Source organism: Aythya ferina (assembly GCF_964211825.1).
Source record: "Aythya ferina genome assembly, chromosome: 3".
In the NCBI taxonomy this organism is placed as follows: domain Eukaryota; kingdom Metazoa; phylum Chordata; class Aves; order Anseriformes; family Anatidae; genus Aythya; species Aythya ferina.
The window spans coordinates 74,546,334-74,568,706 of record NC_140298.1 but is presented as its reverse complement, the minus strand read 5'-3'; the positions used below and the strand labels follow the sequence as shown (position 1 = coordinate 74,568,706).

Here is a 22,373-nt window from a genome sequence, read left to right as displayed (position 1 = left end):
TTACTTATTCAAACTCTGAATAATGAAGAAATTCTTTCCTTTCTCTACTTTATATGGAATCAGTGTGTAAGTTATATATGGTAATTACTATGCAGTAGTTTCCATTACCACGTTGTGAAATATTTGACAATGAATGATGTCACAACCAGAAACAATATCTTTAAAGACTGAAAACATGGGCAGTTAGATTTTTTTTTTTTTTTAAATGGCATCATGAAACCAAAATGGCCTTTATGGCACATCATTGAAAAACAAAGACAACATTCTGGTCAGAATACCTTAACGGTCCTGTCTAATGGTTTTTCTTCAGACTCAATAGAAGTAAGGATTGTGTGTGTTAACCTAGATTAGTTGTTTGTGAGTGATGTTGGCAAAAACATTGGCCAGGTATTGTACAATAGTTACTATTTCTGCAATAGCTGTCTTTGACAGCTCTCTGCATAGCACAATGCAGACCCGTGCAGAGCTCAGTCATCTCTGAACAGGTTTAGAAGAGAAGAATAGTAACCAGCAGCTCAGTCAGGCTAAGAAGTCCTAAAGTTGTGCTGGATTTAAACAAACTAGGTCAGGTATCTCTGTGAAGAATTATTCTGTAGCAAGTGAAATGCACAGCTGGGTATAGAAGACTTTGAGGCTTTTTCTTGTGTGTGTAGGACCATAACTGTAACGAAAAGATTAAGTCACAAAACATACAAAATACCCTACGAGGTCAAACCAATGGCCCTTCTAGCCCAGTTACTCTGTTTCAGAAAGGATTTTACGAAAAGTGCACAGGCCTATCCACTTTCTGTGATCTGTTCCCTTTGTACTTCACCAGAGACTGGAACTGTTGTATAAGCAATGTTAGAGGGTACATCACTGCCATGTCTAATTACAGACCTATTGTCAAGTCTATTTAGCAAAAGCATAGGTGTTGACACTGCACAATTCTTTATTTCTGTTTGGAGACAAAGAGTAAGCTATAGAAAAAAGAAAAAAAAAAAGAAAAGAAAAGAAGCAAAACCCCAAAACCAATCAACCAAACAAAAAACCCTTCTCATCTCTGCAGAAAGTTTTAGATTCCTAAACAAGGGTTTGGCTTTTTTATTTTTTATTTTTATTTTTTATTTATTATTATTATTTTTTTTTTTCCAATTGTTGATTGTTCAGTCAGGAGTGACTGAAAAAAAAAATAAATCAAAAAACACCAAGCCACACTAAAAAATTAAATTATTTAGGCACAAAAAGAAATAGCAGTGTTGTCACAGTCCCTGTGAGATTTACTCACCTATTTCTTTACAGGCCATGCTTTCCTGTTTCCATCTGTCATAATGCCCAAGTCAACCTGGGTTGCAAATGTGAGTTATTTAACTGTGAGCAACTTACTGCCAAATTTATTTCACATCCTACTGAAGGTGCAGAGTAAGACCAGAATGTACCCTGTTATTATCTTATAGATGGTATCTTCTAACAAAATCCTTTAGCAGTGGTGTTTCTTGCAAATGTTATAATAAAGATGCAGCCTTCCCATAGCCTAAGTTAGACAATACACAATTTACCTCTCAATTTTATTTAAAACAGATTAGTAAAAGATATGATTGTTTATGTTTCATATATTTTCCCATAATAAAATATTTTGTTCCTTTTCAAGTCTCATGGGTGGCATCCCTGTCCATGGCGGGGGGGGGGGGGGGGGGGGGGGGCGGTGGAACTAGATGATCTTCAAGGTCCCTTCCAACCCAAACCATTCTGTGATTCAGTGATTCATTCTAGGATTTTTTCTACGATTCCAAGTCATGCAAGCAAAATAAAAATAGCAAAGAAATAATAGAATGTTTTAGGTCATATTTTAAAAAGACAAAATATTATCACATATTTACTGCTACATGTAAGAGATAAAATAGTATTCAGTGTTTTCCAAATAGCATTATATGGAGCATATTTGAAGGCACTTATTGCATTAGAACTCAAAAAATAAGTGATTAAAATCCTTAGTTAAGAAGCTAACGATGTCATTCAGGTTTGCACCTCAAAACTGCGTTAGGAAAGCCATAAAAGAAATGAGAAATTAGAATGGAAATTGATATCTTTGCAATTTTCAGTCTCCAAACATGCTTAGAATTTATCTGGAAATAGTTTCTTCAGAAGATCATACAAAATATTGATAATGAACCAATAGCTTTTATTTATCACTTAAACTAGATAAAAATACATTCCATTTATCCATGCTGGTATGCTAATCTTAATCCATAAAAACTGGAAAAACAGAGCAGTGAATTAAATAAGGGATGGTTTCAGATGGGATTGCACTAATTGACATTTTCATTATTTCTTCACGGATTACTCTATAATCTCTTATGTTGTAGGTTTATCTGCAATAAAGTTCGTAAGCATTTTGCTTTAGCTTTCTATCATTAAAGCAGATATATTGCTAGTATCCTGAAAAATAAATATTTTTTTTCTTTATTTGTAACACAAACAATTTTGTGGCACACCTTTTCAAAATGGACCACACAAGAAGAGGAAAAAAAATCTGAATCTTACATCTGGTAATTAATATATACCGAGTTTCAGAACTGATGAGAACTCACAAAACTCATTCTTCCTTTTGAAACTACTGGTCATTTGAGTTAGTGGAAGCCTCTCTGAAGGTATGCAGGAGTGTCTCTGCTCCTCTAAGAGTATCTGATCAAAGGAGCCATAAAGAACACACAGATACAAGTCTGACTCACACCTGATAAGGGAGGTGGTGATGATAAATCTCGTCAGCAGCAATGATTGATAAGGGTATATAGCATGCGGGAATGCTTTTTTTTTTTTTCTGTAAGATTATTTGACTGAGCACCTTGCCAAATTGGGAGGACAAGGAAGTGGAGAGAGACAACAACAACATAAAAAACAGACCAATTCATATTAACTACAACTCAACCAGAAACAAACCGAGTAAGTCACACCAATTGATGGGCTATATAGAAACTGGGGGCAAACTGAGACTTTGCAGTTGTTAAGGTGAAAACCTGGGGTCCAGGAGGCTGTTGAAGGCAGCACCTTATCTGTGGCCATCTGTGTGGCTGGCCATGTCTGTGTCCTCTACATGTGTCCATGTCCCTTGTGTGTGTATGTGTCTGGGATATGTGCTCAACTTTGCTACTGGTTGAACCTCCAAATGGGAAAGCAGCAGGTGCATCCATGGACTAGTGCTGAGGGAAGAGGCAGCCATCCCTAACTTCCCTAGCAGCCTCCTTTACCCTTACTCCAAAAAAAAGAGCCTTGATTATGTTCCTGTTATTTTATACTTTTCCCAAACTCCGACAGATTTACAAGAGTTTAGAAGTGTGTACATATTCTCAGTCTCTAACACAGATGAATCAATTATATTTTCTACCTTTCTGACATGGTGCTGTGATCTCTTACAAAATAATCTGTATGTGTGGGTCTTGTGATGATAGTGCACATAGATTTTCACAGATGGGCTAGCCTTACTTCTAGAAGTCAAAAGTGTCTTTAGTGTGTCACCCTTCCCATCTGTCATCCTGAAAAGGCTACCCTAAAATCTGGGTGACTGCTTTGTTAAGACATTTGTGACCATGTGAAAGAGACAGTATGTTAGGGTAATGTTTTTAAAGTAAAAGAGAATATATTTAAGTTAGATATAAGGAAGAAATTCTTTACTGTGAAGTTAGATACTGGAACAGGTTGCTCAGAGATGTTGTGGATGCCCCCTCCCTCAATGTAATCAAGGTCTGGTTGGATGGGACTTTAAGCAACTTGGTCTAGTGGAAGGTGACCAGGATGACTAGGAAACAGATGATCTTTAAAGTCCCTTCTAACCAAAACCATTCTGTGATTTTCTTTCCCTTGGCTTGTGGTCATTTTAGGGTTCCAGACAGCACAATCCTTTTCTGATTACCCCTGGAGACTGAGTGAGACAGTGGAGGTCATTCTCTAGTGAAAAGTGACCTGAGAGAGGGCACAAGTCTGCTCAGACAAGTCTGCTTCCAGCAATAGGCTGAGGAAGTACGTGCCTGTGCCAAGAGAGCTCTGCCCAAAAAGCAGTGGAAAGATTTTAAACATCCTGTACAGCCATGTGGGGCTTTTTGTTCCTGAGGGCTTCTGTATTACTTCTGAGCAGAAGTGAATTTCATTGTAAGAGAAGAAAATAATTTTTCAGGAATGATTTTCTCAAGAAAATCAATTCAGTGCTTTTGGAAGCTGTAATGGTTTAAGTGAACATATGACTGAAAAATTTCTTGTACTTCTGAGTTTCCCTTAATGTTAAATCAATTGATGTTAGAAGTGCTTTGTACCATGTTAATATTAAGGCTACTTCAAGGTTTCAATTTTGTTCACCAGATGTTATGAATAGTAGAGCTCTTGTTACTTTTACAGTACATTTTAACAGTAGATCAGTACTTTTGTTCAGGTGTATGTTAACAAATGTGTAAAGACACTAGCATTGATGCAATATTTTACAATACTCTTGAGAACTCTGTGCAGCTGAAATAGGGCCTGAGGAACACATTTTATTTTATTTATTATTATTATTATTATTATTATTATTATTATTATTATTTTATTAGGGTGATTGTATGGATATATTTCACAACAAAAGGCCCAAAGCACTTCCCATGCTTTGATGGGAAGTGCTGATAGCCAAAAACTGATGATAGCCTTTCATTTACTAGAAGACAAGTATTTTCATTTACTAGAAGACAAGTATTTTCAAACAAGCTTTAAATGCAATGAAGTCCTTACCCAGGTACAAAACCACTATTGGGAACAAACTGATACACTAATTGACTTTAGCCACTTAAATTGAAGAAATACCAGTGATTTACATAATTAAAACACAGCAAAAAAAAAAGTAATATATCACTTCCATCTCCAATTTATTTTCACATATAAAAGCACTTCAGAGAAGATTAGATGCAGATGAACAATATTCTGAAGAATGTGTGGAACTGTTGAAATGAATTACTCAATAGTGAATAATCTCTGGATGAGATTTATTTACGGAGATTAACTCAAATTAATTCTATCAGGCTGTGATTTGATTGCTATTTTATTATCTTTTGTTCCTATTGTACAATGAAGCTAGAATTGGGTGAGCTATGCTGATTTGCAGAGCCCATGGACTTGGCCTTGCAATACTATCCCTACAGGAGAAATCCCAGTCGCTTCCCAGCCATCATTGACCCAAAGATGTGATGGTTTGTTGTCTTGAAGGCTCTGTCTCAGAGCCACCACGTTTGTTTTTAATGCAGCTATGTCTTTCCCCAGGTGGCACCTTTCCCAGTGGAAACCTTGGGGAAAAAGGGGCAGCACTATCATCATGAAGGGTTTGAGTGTGGTGGTATTCACTTCAGAAATTTGAATGGACTTGGATATGGGGCAGAGCAGATGCATGGCCTCTCCCCTCTCTGGTCAGCCTGCATTTGGGGAAGGTCACCTGAGTGTGCCATTCACCTGAGCACGCTAGCCCTGGTGAGGCATGCCAAGGGCTGGGGAGAGAAGCTGCTGTGCAAAGCTGCATGCCCCAGCCAGAAGAACGCCTATAGGTATATAACTAACTAATAGACAGGGTTCACCACAGAGCCTTTGGCAGGGTTGCTGGGGTCCATCAACTATGGAAACACAGGGAAACCTGGAGCACATGCTTGATCCACAGACTTTGAAATATATTCTGTATCCCTCCCTTTTTTGCTGCCCTGAGAAAGAATCTGCCTTTCCTGTGGGCTCCCCCATGTGAGGCATGAGCACCATGCTCCAGGCTCTGTTTTGGTTTGCTCCCTACATCAGTCTCAGGGCAAATTCAACAATGCATTTGCAGCACAATCAACTGTTATTATCAAGAAGTGAAAAATCAACATAGTACTAGGCATAATCTCTTTTAACAGAATCACGCGGCAATGCAGTTATGCCCTCTTGCAGTACTTACTGAAAAGGTGTAAACCCAATGTGTCATGGACTCTTGTATATTAATGCCTGACTAATCTTTTTATTTATGTTTACAATACAATAAATTTGTTCTGTACCGTAACAGGAAATGCCAATCTCTGTGGTGGATTTTACCACACTCACTGTTGAACATTACCTTATCCAAACAATCCCACGCAGTGTCTTACTGTAAAAGTCCCTAACGCTCTGACAGGCCTTTTCTTTAGGGCATAGCTTATTATTTCCAACAAAAACAGTGGGGTAACACAAAACAAAGCTATTTCTTAGACCACAACAGTTTTCAGGGGCCCAGGTTCCTTCTTTAAGACACATCTGCTGCCCTTCTCTCACACGAACAAATAATATTCTCCTGCAGCTTCTTCAGCTGGGCTCACCAGTCATTTGTTAGTGTAACCTGGGGACCCTTTCGGGTCTCAGGCATACATGAGATCGATCTGTCTGGGTAGGTGGGTGTTTCACGCGTTTAATAGGGCTATGTTGTGGTCAATGGGCTCATATAAGGTAAGCTATTGTTCAATGTTACAGTCAGGTTTTTAGCAGGTAATTAAAACAATTTTTATTTATTTATTTATTTATTTTTTGGAAAGGTACTATACAATGTAACTGTGGTGAATCTGGTCCTTGAATCTTGAAGTACAAAACTTTTTTCTGTCCATAACTTGCAATTTCCTATCTCACTAAAAATAAATAGTAGCAAAAATTCTGCCCACTTTTGATGGTAGCTCATGTACTTTCAGTTCCAAAAGGATTGCCTGGGTTGTAACCATGTTACACTATCCAAATTATGTTGAGTAAGCATCTATGCATGGTGTGTATTCCAGCAAAATAGTGATTATGGTATGTTACAGAATGAGGTTCAAATTGCATTGTTTTAACTAAAGATGCTCTGGGTCATGGATACTCATCTGGGTCATGGATACTTAGGCATCACTTATGCCTAAGTGCTCACATCTTAGTGCCCAAACCAACATGGGAAGAAAAAAGGGGGAAATGGCTCCCTTTTGAAGAAAGAAGCAGCAATGTTTCTCATTTTATTTGTTACCCTTTATTTTTGCCCCTAAGAAAAAAAAAAAATAATTTTGTATCAAATTAAACTGAAGAAATTACAGGGTATTGTTTAGTTGTACCTTGTTTCCAGATAACTTAATACTTTCTCAACAAAGTTAAAAATAAACATTTATGTACTTTGATAGAAACTTCATTTGAAAACAGAAATAAGAAACAACTTTAAATATGAAAATTATTCAATTTGAATGTACATGTATTTACCACATAAGAACATAAGCTTTAATATTTTGTTTTGAAAATATATACAGAAGTAGAGAAGTATAACTTATTTTTATTTCCTTTTTTTTTTTTTTTTTTTTTTTCCCCTTCTATATCTCTTCAGTTATCAACTCATTCATTCTGCCACCTCACCAGTGAAACTCTCTCAAGTCTACCATAAATTTAGTATTTATGGAAAAATACCAATCTATCAGCTATAATCTCTTAACAAGAACATTAGCAAAATGTTATCCAAAAGCTCAGAGGAAAATGGGATATGTTACTTTCCAAAAGTATGTCTTTCTAATTGTACTCATTAAAGAGAAATCACAGCATTGATCTCAAAATGTGGAAAGCACAGTGGGACTTATACTGCATTGCTCTACAGACAGTCATATACATGCAGACTTCTACATACTTGTGTAACATAAAATAATTATGTGCTGTTGGTTTTGATAGAACTCTGCCACTTGTATAACATGGAAATGATCCTTTAGTTTTTCAGAACTATTCATATGTTCTGTGTTTTCCCATGTGGAAAGAAAAAACAACTTACTCCACCTGCCGTCACTGTGAAAAGACTCAGGACATCCCGGTCCAATACAGTGCATGCAGATGGTCTTCACTTAACTTTTGATAAGTTATTCAGCAACAAGGACCTAAGCAATACGTGACTCAGATCTTTACGTATGAAGCAAGTGCATTGTGGTTGTGTAAGATTAAACGCGCTACCTTATGTAATCAACCCTGAAAACCAGAATTTCTAGTTTCACTTGGAGTTTCACTAGTTTCTGATAAATAAGGAACTATTCTTATGCTGGCAAATAAGTAATCACAACAGAGCTGTGTTAACGTATAGGTACATTTTAAATGCGTTTTTATTTCAATATTGTCTAAGTTAGATACTTTCTGCAGCATGATAAGATTGTAATTGATTTCCTTATACAGATTGTAGAAGGCTGTTGTTACCAACACATTTCTTTAAGTTTTATTCTGACTATCTTGTTTATGACAGTACTTTGGGAAGTATGGATTAAACCAGTACATTTAACAGTGACCTCTAGTCAATAAATATATGATGAAAATGCATGGTAAAGTATTCTCTTGGCAAGCACTAGTGCAAGTAGAATGATGAAGAAAGGGAAAGGGAAAATATCTCTAGAGAGCACTGCTTATAGTGAGAGTTTCTCTGTGAAACTGTATCCCCAAATAGGACTGAAATCATTGCCAAAAATGTGTGCCTTGCAAAAGCAGAAGCTGGAAACCAGCATTTCATTAGCAGGTACAGTAGCTCAGGCAGCAGCAGGTTATAGTCCCTGAGCATGAAATGAAGTCTTTAGTTTTGTCATGTCTTTAACTTCTCTTCATCATTGTCTGTTAGCTCTGACTTTCTCTTTTCTCCCATCTCCTTGATGATATATTATGGTCCTCTCTGCTTAGAATTCTTAATATCCCATTTCCTCTGTCCATCCTGCATTGTCTTATATTGTTTTATATTCCTTCCTCTTAAATTTTGTCCTTGTACCATGCATTCTTCAATATCTGAAAATAAATAACAGTGAGAAGTACATGGTATTAAAAACAATCCCAGACAAGCCTGTAGAAAGTAGAAAGGAAGAAGAGCTTTATGTCCAAAGAAGCTGAAACAGCCTGATATTTTCCAGCCTCTGCACAGCTGGTCTGCAAGCCTTAGAATAATTCTGGATCTTTCAGTGTGTAGATTCTTGTGCCATGACTGTGAAAGTTTACATTTTTGAGCACACTTATGAAAGGAATCTTTTGCAAGTTTTAATCATCATGGGTATATAGTTAGTATAGTTAGTATATAGTTAGACTATATACTTTTCTGTTTTTTCAATGTCCATCATTGGGTTCACTGTAGATTATAAAGGGAAGATTGAAGCAGCCAGTGCCCCTCTGCCACGCTCCACTTTACACATGCAGTTCATCACTTGTAAAGCACATCTGCTTCTTAGCTGTGTTATATCTGGGAAGGCTCTGATCTTTGCAGAAATGTTTGCTAATTTCTTAAAATATCAACTGTTGGGGAAATGGTATTACTTCATTAGGCTTATAATTAAGACAGCTTAATATTTTCTATCAGAAGGGCTTGTTTAGTTGCTTGCAAGTTTCCCAGGCTTTACCTGATTGGATGTAAATTTTCCGGGGCTAATACCAGGAAAGTATTTCATCACTGAAAGTAAAAAACATGGCTCAGAACAGTATGAGAAATCCTTCATGCATGTACTTTGGAAGAAGAGCTTGAGATTTCATTTTGGAGACAGCTATACTGCTGACGATACGAAACTGGGAAGTGCTGTTGACTTCCTGGAGGGATGAGAGGCCTTGTAGAGGGATCTATATAAGCTGAAGTACTGGGCAGTGAGCAATGGCATGAAGTTCAGCAAAGGAAAATGCGGGGTCAGTGCAGGTTCTACACCTGGGTTGGAGTTGTGCCAGACACAGGCACAGGCTGGGAGAGGAGTGCCTGGGGAGCAGCCCAGCAGAAAGGGACTGGGGGTGCTGGTGACAGCAGCGTGCTCTGGCAGCCAGAGGGCAAAGAGCATTGAGGGGTGCATTAAGCACAGCACAGCCAGCCCATCAAGAGAGGTGATGCTCCTGTTATATTTATTGCTGGTGCAGCCTCACCTTGCGCATTGTGTGCCGTTCTGGGCTCCACAATTCAAAAAGGATGTTGTGGTCCTTGAAAGCATCCAGAGGATGGCAACAAAGCTGGTAACAAGGCGTGAAGGCATGTCCTGTGAGGAGAGGTGAGGGCACTTGGGTTTTCTGCTCTGGAGAAGAGGAGGCCCAGAGGTGACCTTGTTGCTCTCTGCAACTCCTTGAGCAGGGGAAGTGGGGAGGGAGGTGCCGGCCTCTGCTCCCTGGTCACCGATGATAGGACATGAGAGAACGGCACAAAGCTGCACCACAGGAGGGTCAGGCTGGGCGTTAGGGAAAATTTCTGTATCATGAGGATGGACAAACACTGCAACGGGCACCTCCTAGGGAGGTGGTTGATGGCCCACTTTGGTTAGCCCTGAAGTGCTCAGGCAGTTAGACTCAATGGTCTTTGAAGGTCCCTTCTAACTGCATTTACTCTACTCCACATTAAGGTCTTACTTGCTACCTAAGAAAACTATGGTGCAAACTGACCAAGCATCTGAAAATAAAATTGCCCTTTATATGTTGTAACCAAGCAGAGTTATTAGAATTTGACACTCCCTAGATGTTTTTGATATCCTGGGAAAGCCCAGCAAGTGCTTGGAGCCTTCTCAGCACAGAGAGAATGTGCTGGGTGTACCCTTAGTAGACTTGTGTCCCAGCTTCAGTACTGATGTTTACCCACAAAAGACTGCAAACCTGGCATGGATTAAAAGCTGACTCAGCTGCACTGTTTGTCCTGCTCAGACAACAGCAGGGAACAGTGGCACATGCAAGCCTGTTCAGGTTTTCATGTGCTGAGTAAGGGCAGCGATCACAGGATGGTCATATGTTGAAACGAATTAAATAAGACCCCAGAGGATCTCTCTGTCTCTGTTTCACTTTCCACATCTCTCCTTGTCTTATGTGAAACAATTCCTGAAGTTAACAGACATTGTTCTCTGAATGAACTACTACATACAGTGCAATGCTAAATGCCCTGAAAGGTAGGCCTTAGGCTTTTCAAGCTGGATGTCCAAATTTAGTAGAGAATATTTATTATAATCTCCTATTCCCTAGTCCCTTTTCTGTGTTGTTTCTCCACTGTAAAATAGTTTACAAACAAAAGTGCCACAAAAGAAGTTTATGAATGTTTGTAAAGCATTCAGATATTATAATCATGAGCACTATAATAGAGGCCTCTAGGAAATTGGCCATTCATGTAATTTTATAACTTGTATTGAGAGCAAAGACTAAATGTACAGTAGAAAAACTCTATCTATGCAATGACAAAACAAAAAGCAGGGTAACTATTCATTGAGCAGCACTCATATTCACACTGTAGGAAGCAGTGGATGTGGCCATGTAATTAAAGATGGTATCAGAGTGCGTCTTCCTGAATTGATGCCAGGAAAGCTATATTAATATTGCCAAGTCTTTACTTCAGAGTTCTTGACTTTGTGGCTACAGCTTTCTATGAATGTAGATGTTGAGGCACTTAAAATATAAAATTTATAGACCACTGAAACTTTTATTTATTTGTTTTAGCTATTGTATGAGCTTTCTACATTCCAGAAGAAACTGAGATATATTTGTTTTCACTGTATATAATAGCTGTTTTTCTTTATCTTCATCGAAGGCTTTTGCTCTAATTGCAGTAATTCTTCGTTCTTAGTTCAGAAAATCTTTCATTCTCCTCATAGTTTAGCACTACAGATACAATTAACACAATACAGTTGTAGGGTCACTGGAGGGCCAGCTAACCTGTTTATCACCATCATTTCTTTTGTAATGGAGACTTCAGGACAAGAACCACAGGAACCACAACAAACCTTCCCAGTTCTGGGATTTAGTGTTCTCATAGTATTTACCCTAACATGGGAGTGTAAATCCCAGTTGCAAGGATTTATGACAAATGAGAAGTGATAATCTGGGATAGGATCATGCTGTCCATTTCAACATCTTTAGTGTTTTTGAAAATCAGTTTCACATGACTGATTCCCTGATATTTTTTTCTGTTATGTCTTCACCCATTTTGAATGAGCTTGCCATGTAGTTCTCAATGATCTTTTCTCCCCTTTCCTCCTCCCCATTCTTCTTGTAGTAGTCACAATGTCTATATGTGGCTATACCTTACTTCTGATTTAGCCCTCTGGATTTTCTCCTTTAGCTGGGCATTCACAAAATTCAGTGTGTCATGTACCTCTGCCTTTAGCTTTATTTTACCTCCAAACCTGTGATTTGAATGAAAAACTGAAATAATCCCACCTTATCCCAGCCACAGCTAGTTATTAAAGCACATTCAACTACTTCAGATATGAGATGTGGAGATGGTTCTGACTTTGGTCCTATGCATGTTCAGTCTAGGTGGAGTAGAGAAAAAAAGTGGAAGTTGTACTCTGATGAGCCTAAATGATAATGGGTGCCGTAGTCTGAACTTCCATATCATTTTCTGTTGTGATCTTCAGTACAGCTAACCAAAGAACATTGAAGGTTCTGGTGAAATTTCTAAGAAGGCTATTTGAGATGGCTTGGTGTTTGGCTTGGTGATGAAGATCTTAGCCACATCTCAAATGGTGATGGCACACTGAGTTTATGAGCTTATTATGAGCTTAGAATTGCTATTGATTGGGTTTGCAAAGGGGCTGCCCAAGGGGAGGTTATGCTGCCAAAAAATTTCTCCAGTAACAAATTTTTCACCTCAGATGTGGTTTGGATGATCTTTGGATGTGGTTCCTCCAATGAAAAATCAAGTGGTAGAATTAGGGGAAAGACAAGTGCTAGAGTTGAAGGGAGGTGGCACAGGGGCAATTCAAAGAAGGTGAAGGTTGCAGAAAGATTTGTTTCCTTAGGACGTTTTCGTCTGACCCATGCCAAGGGGTCCCTCTCCAGAAGGACTTGGGCCATAGTATGAGAGGTAGGAGAGACAAAGCCTAGAGGTCCAGTATGAGTGGGGCTGCTATGGGGCTGCTCAAGGCAGTGATAGCCTCTAGAAAGATGTGTTCCCTAATAAATAAGATATATTCCCTGAGAAGTATTTTGAAACTTATGTCTGGAGTTCATTGTTTAATACTCAAACAAGACTTAGGGCTATCCCATGCCTAAGGCTGAGCTTGAGGGGCAGGTTAGAGTTAGGGAGGATGCATTACCAACAGTGTTAGTGGGGCTGCAAGGGGCTGCTGAAGGAAGGGTAGACTGCCAAATGAATTCTCCCTTGAGGGTTTTCTCACCTAGTCCATGGATGAGGGAGTCTGAGGTTTTCAGCCCATGTCTAGAATTGGGTTAAAAGTGCAGCAAATCTCAGAGCTGTAGTGCGAGTGGAACAGTGGGAAGGGGCTACCAAATGTTGGTTGAATATGCCAAATCTTTGTTTCCAGACTGCTTATTCATTTGACATGACTGAGGCTCTTTGACAGAGGCCAGTCCATGCCTAGGGTTGGGATAAGGAGTGAGATTAGCCCTAGAACTCCAGTGTGACTGTGACTGCTAAGGGAGAAAGACTTGTCCCCTGAGAGATTTTTCAGGGTGGTGGCCCATGACTGGGGGTCTTTGAGCTAAGCTTCAGAGCAGGTCTAGGGTAAGCATTAAGGTTGAATTAGTTTTAAGGTTAGCAGAATGACAAACTCTAGAGCTCCATTTAGAACTGAACAGGTCTGTTTGAGACAAGTCGAGTGTTAAGAAGGACTTATCTTCTAAGAAGTGTTTTGTCTGGCCCATGACTGGGTATCTTTGGCTAAGGTTTAGCCCACAGCTTTCAATAGAGTCAGGAGAGAGACGAATCCTAGAGCATTAGTTGTAATGGGACAGTAAAAAGGCTCAGCTAGATGTGCTTGAGGCTGCAAAAAAAAATTGCTTCATGTCTTCTTCATACAGGCTATGACAGGAGGTCTTGGATAAAGCTGGTACTGTACATACAGTTAGTGTATGTGTTAGGGTTAGGGATTTAAGAGAGATAAAGCATAAAGCACCACGGTAAGGATAGGAAGCAAAGGAGTTGCTCAAGGAGTGGTAGGCTGCCAAGAAACATTTCCACTGAGAGCTTTTTCATCTGGGCTGGTAATTCTTTTGTTTGGGCTTAGTTTTGGGGGTTCGATAGAGTTAATTCTAGGAGACAGAAGGAGTCTGTGGTTCCCAGTTGAGATCTTCTGTCAGATCTGCTCTCTACGTCAAATGAATGCATTGCACCAAAGGCAGAGACATGATCAGAATGAAATATTGCCTTAATGCTAAGGAACTGAAATGTGGTGTGACCACTCCCATGACTGGAGTGCTACATTGACTGGCTATAGGCTCTTCAGAAGGGACAGGCAACACAGAAGGGGTGGTGGCATGGCTCTCTATATTAGAGAGTGTTTTGATGTTGTAGAACTCGAGACTGGGAATGATAAGGTTGAGTCCTATCACTTAGGATCAGCGGGAAGGCTAACAAGGCAAGCATCCTGGTGGGCGCCTGTTACAGACCGCCAAACCAGGAAGAGGAGACAGATGAGGAGTTCTACAGGCAGATGGCAGAAGTTGTGAAATCGCCAGCACTTGTTCTTGTGGGGGACTTCAACTTCCCAGACATATCCTGGAAATACAATAAAACTCAGAGAAAGCAGTCTAGGAGGTTTCTGGAGAGTGTGGAAGATAGTTTCCTGATGCAGCTGGTTAGTGAGCCTACTCACTACTCACTACTCGGGGAGGTGCCCCGCTGGACCTTCTGTTCACAAACAGAGAAGGACTTGTGGGAGATATAGTGGTCAGGAGCTGTGTTGGGCAGAGTGACCACGAAATGGTAGAGTTCTCTATTCTTGGCAAAGTCAGGAGGGGAACCAGTAAAACTGCTGTCTTGGACTTTCGGAGGGCAGACTTTGAGCTGTTCAGGACACTGGTTGGCAGAGTCCCTTGGGAGGTGGTTCTGAAGGGCAGAGGAGTCCAGGAAGGCTGGGCAATCCTCAAGAAGGAAATCTTAATGGCTCAGGAGTGGTCTGTCTCCACGTGTCCAAAGACAAGCTGATGCGGGAGAAGACCAGCCTGGCTGAACAGAGAGTTGTGGCTAAAGCTTGGGGAAAAAAAAAAAAAAAAAAAAAGAGGTTTTATGGCCTTTGGAAAAGAGGGCAGGCCACTCAGGAGGACTATAAGGATGTTGTAAGGCTGTGCAGGGACAAAATTAGAAAGGCCAAAGCTCATCTGGAGCTCACTCTGGCTACTGCTGTTAAAGATAACAGAAAATGTTTTAATAAATCCATCAACACAAAAAGGAGGACTAAGGAGAATCTCCATCCTTTACTGGATGTGGGGGGAAACTTAGTGACAAGAGATGAGGAAAAGGCTGAGGTGCTTAATGCCTTCTTTGCCTCAGTCTTTACCATCAAGACCAGTGGGTCTCTGGATACCCAGTACCCTGAGCTGGTGGAAGGGGATGGGGAGCAGAATGTAGCCCTCATAATCCATGAGGAAATGTTTGTTGACCTGCTACAGCACTTGGATGTGCACAAGTCAATGAGGCTGGATGGTATCCACCCGAGGGTACTGAGAGAACGGGTGGAAGAACTGGCTAAGCCACTTTCCGTCATTTATCAGCAGTCCTGGCTATCAGGGGAGGTCCCAGTTGACTAGCAGCTAGCAAACATGATGCCCATCTACAAGAAGGGCCAGAGGGTAGACACGGGGAACTACAGGCCTGTCAGTTTGACTTCAGTGCCAGGGAAGCTCATGGAGCAGATTATCTTGAGTCATCACGTGGCAATTGTAGGGGCACCAGGTGATCAGGCCCAGTCAGCATGGGTTTATGAAAGGCAGGTCCTGCTTGACAAACCTGATCTCCTTCTATGACAAAGTGACATGCTTGGTGGATGAGGGAAAGGCTGTGGATGTGGTTTACCTTGACTTCAGCAAGGCTTTTGACACTGTTTCCCACAGCATTCTCCTCAAGAAACTGGCTGCTCTTGGCTTGGACTGTTGTATACTTCATTGGGATAGAAACTGGCTGGATAGCCGGGCCCAAAGAGTCGTGGTGAATGGAGTTAAATCCAGTTGGAAGCTGGTCACTAGTGGTGTCCCCCAGGGCTCTGTACTGGGGTCAGTCTTCTTTAATATCTTTATTGATGATCTGGATGAGGGGATCGAGTGCACCCTCAGTAAGTTTGCAGGCGATACCAAGTGCATGCGTAGATCTGCTTGAGGGTAGGAAAGCTCTGCCGGAGGATCTGAATAGGCTGCACCGATGGGCGGAGGTCAACTGCATGAAGTTCAACAAGGCCAAGTGCCGGGTCCTCCACCTGGGGCGCAATAACCCCAAGCAGAGCTACAGGATGGGAAATGAGTGGTTGGAGAGCTGCCAGGCAGGGAAGGACCTGGGAGTGATGGTTGATAGTCGGCTGAATATGAGCCAGGAGTGTGCTCAGGTGGCCAAGAAGGCCAACAGCATCCTGGCTTGCATAAGAAACAGTGTGGCCAGCATGTCTAGTGATTGTGATTGTCCCCCTATACTTGGCTCTGGTGAGGCCGCACCTCAAGTACTGTGTTCAGTTTTTGGCCCCTCGCTACAAGGACATTGAGGTGCTCAAGCATGACCAGAGAAGGGCAACGAAGCTGGTGAGGGGTCTGGAGAATAAGTCTAACGAGGAGCAGCTAAGGGAGCTGGGCTAGTTCAACCTGGAGAAAAGGAGGCTCGGGGCAATCTTATTGCTCTCTATAGGTACCTTAAAGGAGGTTGTATCAAGGTGGTGATTGGTCTATTCTCCCACATGCCTGGTGACAGGATGAGAAGGAATGGGCTAAAGTTGTGCCAGGGGAGGTTTAGGTTGGATATTAGGAAGAATTTTACCAAAAGGGTTGTTAGGCACTGGAATGGGCTGTCCAGGGAAGTGGTTGAGGCACCATCCTTGGAGGTCTTTAAAAGATGTTTAGATGTAGAGCTTAGTGATATGGTTTAGTGGAGGACTTGTTAGTGTTAGGTCAGAGGTTTGACTGGGTCATCTTGGAGGTCTCTTCCAACCTAGATGATCTGTGATTCTGTGAACAGAATGGAAGGGAAGAAAACCTGCTTTGCATACTCTTTATTTAGATGTGGATTTTTTAATTTTTTTTTTCCCCCACTGGGGTTTTACCTTTTTCTAGGCATGTTGCCAGATGCTGGAAACTGCCAGGGATATAGCATTGCAGGCATTTGCCTTCCTCTTTAGGGATTCTGCCTGTGGCTATGCAGCATGCAATACCCTTGGACCACGTTACTTTTCCTCTCTTCCACTTTCCAGATTAGAAGTTCTTGTCATCTTCCTGTTATAAGACCAAAAAAAAAAAAAAAAAAAAAGGGGGAGTGGGGGAAGGTGAAGAAGCAGATTTTTTTTTTTTTTTTTTAAACTGAGCAAACATATGGATACACCAAGCAGAGCTAGGTAGATGAATGCTGTGGTAATTAGATAGCAGCAGTTCATTGCGCACTGTAAGACAGAGGACGTCTGAGCAAAGAAGGTGGTGGAGCCGAGTAACACCATCAACTTCAGCTGAACTTTTGACTCGGTTTTGATTCAAGCTGGACTGAATGGGTGAGCGTAGGTGACATGATCATTATTTCTCAAGAACTTGCCCATCAGGAATAACCACCAGCATTCAGCTTGATGAAGTTTTATAATTTATTTTCCTGGAAGAAAGGGGCTATAGAATAGCAGCATGGGTATCAGTAGTGATACTATTAGAGTCGGGAAATGTCTCATTATCAAGTCTGCTATGATCCATGTGTGATCCTGTGGGTTAAAAAACCTGCCAGTGGAATTGATCACCAGTAGAGATGGGATCACTACACTCTGCATGACCACAACATACCTCACTGGTATTCTCATATGGGGACATCATCTGCACCAAGTAAAGACAGTGTTTGTTATAGACCTACATGGAGGTAATATTTTCTGTCCCTAATGTCTTCTTATACATGTATCTTGTGGCCAGAAGTGACCTGAAAGTCACCTGCAATTGTTAATTAAAGTGTTCCTGTGAGTTTTGAATGATGGTGGAAACAACAATTTCTGAGGAAGCTGCTAGAAACAATCCCCCAAAAGCAGGTCTGACATTCTATAGTGAAAATGGAGAAAGAATGGGATGTTGAACACACTGCTTGCCAAGATATTAAATGGCATGCTCCTGGGTCTCACTGACAGAAGGGCAACAACAGCTCCTGCTAGAAACAGACACTTATGCCAAAGTCTGAATGCACTTATTTGTGCCATATGATGCACATATCCGGCATTGATAATGATGACCCAAAATGATCTAGCTGCAAGCTGAAGTTCAGAATAAAACTGTGAATGAATCACTGATTCAAGAAGCTCCTGAACTGACTAGTGTCAGTGGAAGACACAGATGTTAGCGATACGGCTGGTTAGGTAACCTGGTTGTGGATGGTGCTTGATGTTTTAGTTTTTTTAAGTAAAAAACAAACAAACTGCTTTTCCAAGTGTCCTATTTCAAAACCTTCATTTAACTTGGAACTATAAAAACAAACAGATTTACCAATGAGAGGGTGGTGTTGTGCTCTGACCTTCCTATCCCACAGAACTATATCCGATGGTGAGCAGTTTGATTCATTATTACCCTTAGAGTACTTTTTCTTCTAAAATACATGCTTTTGGATGAAGTAAAATATTAAGCCTTTTGAAGCATAAGCTCAATCACTAGTAATTGAAATAAGCCCTTCACCCTTTATAAAGGGAGTTTAAACTTCCATTTATAATGAAAATAGTACTTTGAATTCAGATGTGCTTTTGTTAAAAAAAAAAAAAGTGAATAGCAAATTAATTTATTTGCTTTGAGGTTAAGGAGTTATTTGTTTTTCTACATAATTATTGCAAACCCAATGACTTTGGACTAGGAAGCCCATATTAGCCTAGGAAGCTGTTAAAAGTAGTCTTCATGATATTTTTCTGAAACGTACTAATCACATCATATGAAGTCATGCAAATTAGGGAATACACAATATGTGTCTGCTTTTCGCCGTCTGTAATAATTGCCTCAGTTACACTTGTCATATACTGTTTGTTCTAATTATCTTATTTTGCCAGCAGCATCTTTTTACCTGCTGAATTTGCTTGGAATCAGATGCTCAGTCCCGATGACTGATGATCAGGAAACACTTCTTTACTCAGTGACTGAGGAGTGACACAGGTTGCCCAGACATCCCTGGTGATCTTCAAAAAACACCTGGACATGGTCCTGGGCAAGCAGCTGTGGGTTACCCTGCTTTAGCAGGGGGTTGGGCACCAGATGCCCTCCAGAGGTCCCTTTCAACCTCAGCTGTTCTGTGATTCAGTGAATATCAGTTCAAATTCTTTAAAAGCATATAGTTTGCTAGTATGCAGATGTTATTCTCAAGCATATGTATTTAGAAATTTCACAAAGGTTCTAATTAACTTTTTAGGGCAGATAAATTTTCTTTGGGATTTGAATTGTGTTTAACTATAGTGTACTCTGTCCTCTCATTCCTTTGATGAGAACATCAGTCAAGGATTTGAATGTTTATTGATTACTTTGTTTTCTATAGCATACTTAATGAATTAATTAAATAAATTAGTAGAATTAATAAGCTTACTAATTAAAATTATTACTAGAACATTCCAACTTTTTAATTAGATTCTTTTACTTGCCAAATATTTACCAAGGCCTATTTTACCCAAATCAATGTCAAGTCAGAAGACAGGAATGCAGTCTAGATTATCTGGGTTTCATTTTCTTTTGTTAACAAAGGATACTAGTGTAGGCTAGCACCATCTGTATTTACCTCTTTTTATTTCCTCTTTATTCATACAAAAACATTTATCATTCTGCATGCTTGCTCAGCCAAGGTTTCACCCAATGTTCTGATTTATTTTCTTCATTTCTCTTAATGATTGGAAGCATTACAGATACTAAAGCAATTTGTTGATGACTCCTCCTGTACTTTTCACTAGTAATTGACAAATCAAGTAGCTGAGTAGGCAACTTACATGTCATGTGATACACTGATTTATCTTAAGAGTTTGCATAATAAGTTTATCTCTGATTAATTTAAAAGGAGTTCGCCTGTGGGTATATGGCATATCTTTGATAACTGTTTATCAACATTTACCTCAAATAAGGGGCAGAGCTAATCTTGGAAAGTACTTTGTATGTTTGCTGGATAGAAGCTGAATGCCAACCCAATTGAAAATACTGACTCATCTCACTCTTATTTCAATTTATTTTACATTCAGCACAAAGCAGCAAGAGAGATAGCTAGTACCCTCAGAGGAGGAAACTAAAACTATTGTTTGATCAACACTTTCTAAACTACAAGTATTAGTGACAGAGGAAAAGTTTTGCAAATATTTTAATTTTAAGAGAAATATCCAGGAGTAGATTTTCATAGAATATTGATGTTCAGATGTTTGCTCTGACTTGAGAGACATTGCTGTTTGTTGAACAGCAGCAAAGCTGAAAAATTGCCAGTAACTCATTTGAGATACCAACATGGAAGTGGGATGTGGAAGGCCTTAGCATGGATGACCTCTTGGAACCCTACTGTATTTCTGTAGCTTTTGGAATTTTTTACTTTTAAGACGTCAGGATTTAGTGCATACCTCTGCATTGTTCAAATGATGTCAATTGACTTAGCATCAGTTTCTGTTATGGTAGCATTGGCAAAATTTCTGGGTGAATTTTTCTTGAGACAAAGCCAATCTGTGGCTTTTGAATTTTCATTGCCTTGAAATCAGTAGGACTTTCCATCAGCAACAGAATCCAGATTTCACTCAAATGTGCAAGCAATATTTAATAACAATAATTTTGTCATATAGTTTGTAGGGTTTTCTTTTATATTTTTCCATGTTATTGGAATTTTAATTAGCATATCACACAATATGTTTTAGTAAATTTACAGCAAACTTGTAAAACTGAAATTGTCTTTCTAGCATGTTTCACTGACCGGTAAAATTAATAATTTTATTTGTTTAGATGGTTTTTTGGCCCAATCAAGCGAGCAGATGCCGAGAAACAGCTGTTGTATCCTGGAAACCAGTCAGGAGCCTTCCTAATTCGAGAAAGCGAAAGTCTAAAAGGCGAATACTCACTTTCAGGTATATTCTAGCTTTTCACCTTAAACCATGTTTAAAATGTTTTTCAGGGTCTGGACATTTACTTTTTCATTACAGAGTGGTCATGAAAATTAAATTAGTTTGTGATAATATTTATTACCCAGGAGATATATAAAGAAATCTTGGCAAGGGTAATTTATTTTTTTTACTAACTTTCATTTCATAGGCTTTGGTTATTATTATGATCAGAACACAAATTATCTTTCTTGTGCTTAGTCCTTCCAGTGTTCTAGTTGTCTTGAAACTATTTTCATGCTAAAAATGTCAAAAATACCTTAACTGCTCTTCAGTGTGGTGCTGACTGGTACATAAAATAGCAATTAAACACATCTTAGCAGGTGTCAGCAGTTTAAGAAAATGATGTGTCTGCTAGAATACAACCACAGGTTTATGCTTACTTGTTGTAAGGGGAAAGTGATGGGAAGATATTCAAAGCTGTTCTTCAAAATCAGTTGTATTTAATTGAAAAGTTACTTGTAAGTATTGGTAAAAAGTTAGATTTATAATGATGATATTTTGAAATATACTTTCAGTCCATTATTTGAATCCAAAAGACTATCAAATAAGAACATCATTATTTATTTGCATACATTTCTATGCCATCTTTTTGTGTCATAGACATTTTCCGCAATAGATGCACATGATTATTCATTGGTTATTTTTCATGGACATTTTTTATCAAACCTGTCATAACAGTGTGCATCAAGAATGTAATGTATCTGAGACAACACCCAAACTTCCTAATGTTCTCTATGTATTTAATTCTATAATCCAGTAAAGAATCTTGATGTTTGTGAATAAACTTTAAGCTGTCATGTGTGGATTTATGTCAGTAAAAGGAGTCTTGTGCATAACCAAGTGCTTTCACATTGAATCCTCTTCTGCCTGGATGTTCATGTCAGTCATCTTCTCAGTATAACTAAAAAATTCATTGAGCAACTTAGTGAACTTCTGAAACATTCTTGGTTTCTCTTTCTGAATTAGAAAGAAAGGGTATGTATATACTTGCACTGTCTTGTTGTAATACGAGAAGGTTACTTTGTATTGCCAAGACAAAGAAATATATGTTGCTCATGGAGTGAAATACAGGGAAGTTTATGAAATAAATATGATATTTACTGTTCTGGGAGAGTTCCTTCCACAGTTTTCAGCTAGCCCACAAGGAAGTTTGCTTTTGCTAAGAAGCACTGATATGAAAACTAACATCAACAAGGAGTCAGACTGCTCCCAAACTGTGACAGAACTGACCCACTGTGTGCACACCCTTTTATCCAAAGATCATACTGTAGCCACAGATTTTTAAAAGTGTTTTCCCTTGATGTGCCAGCTTATCCCCGTCTTACATGCTGTCAGCTTCCTTCAAGTGTTCTTCATCAGTGAACTGATTTCATTCAAAGAACTGGGCTGGACTGATAACGGTATGCTGTTATGCAGGAAAGG

At 39.6% G+C, this 22,373-nt stretch overlaps 1 protein-coding gene across 1 annotated transcript in view; it reads left to right on the top strand.

The window, feature by feature from the left end:
- Positions 1–22,373, top strand: part of FRK (fyn related Src family tyrosine kinase) — a 58,273-nt gene that overhangs the window by 6,762 nt on the left and 29,138 nt on the right. The window contains exon 2 of the mRNA XM_084515239.1: positions 20,794–20,915. Coding sequence (XP_084371365.1) covers positions 20,794–20,915 — 122 coding nt within the window. The remainder of the gene's footprint in view (positions 1–20,793; positions 20,916–22,373) is intronic.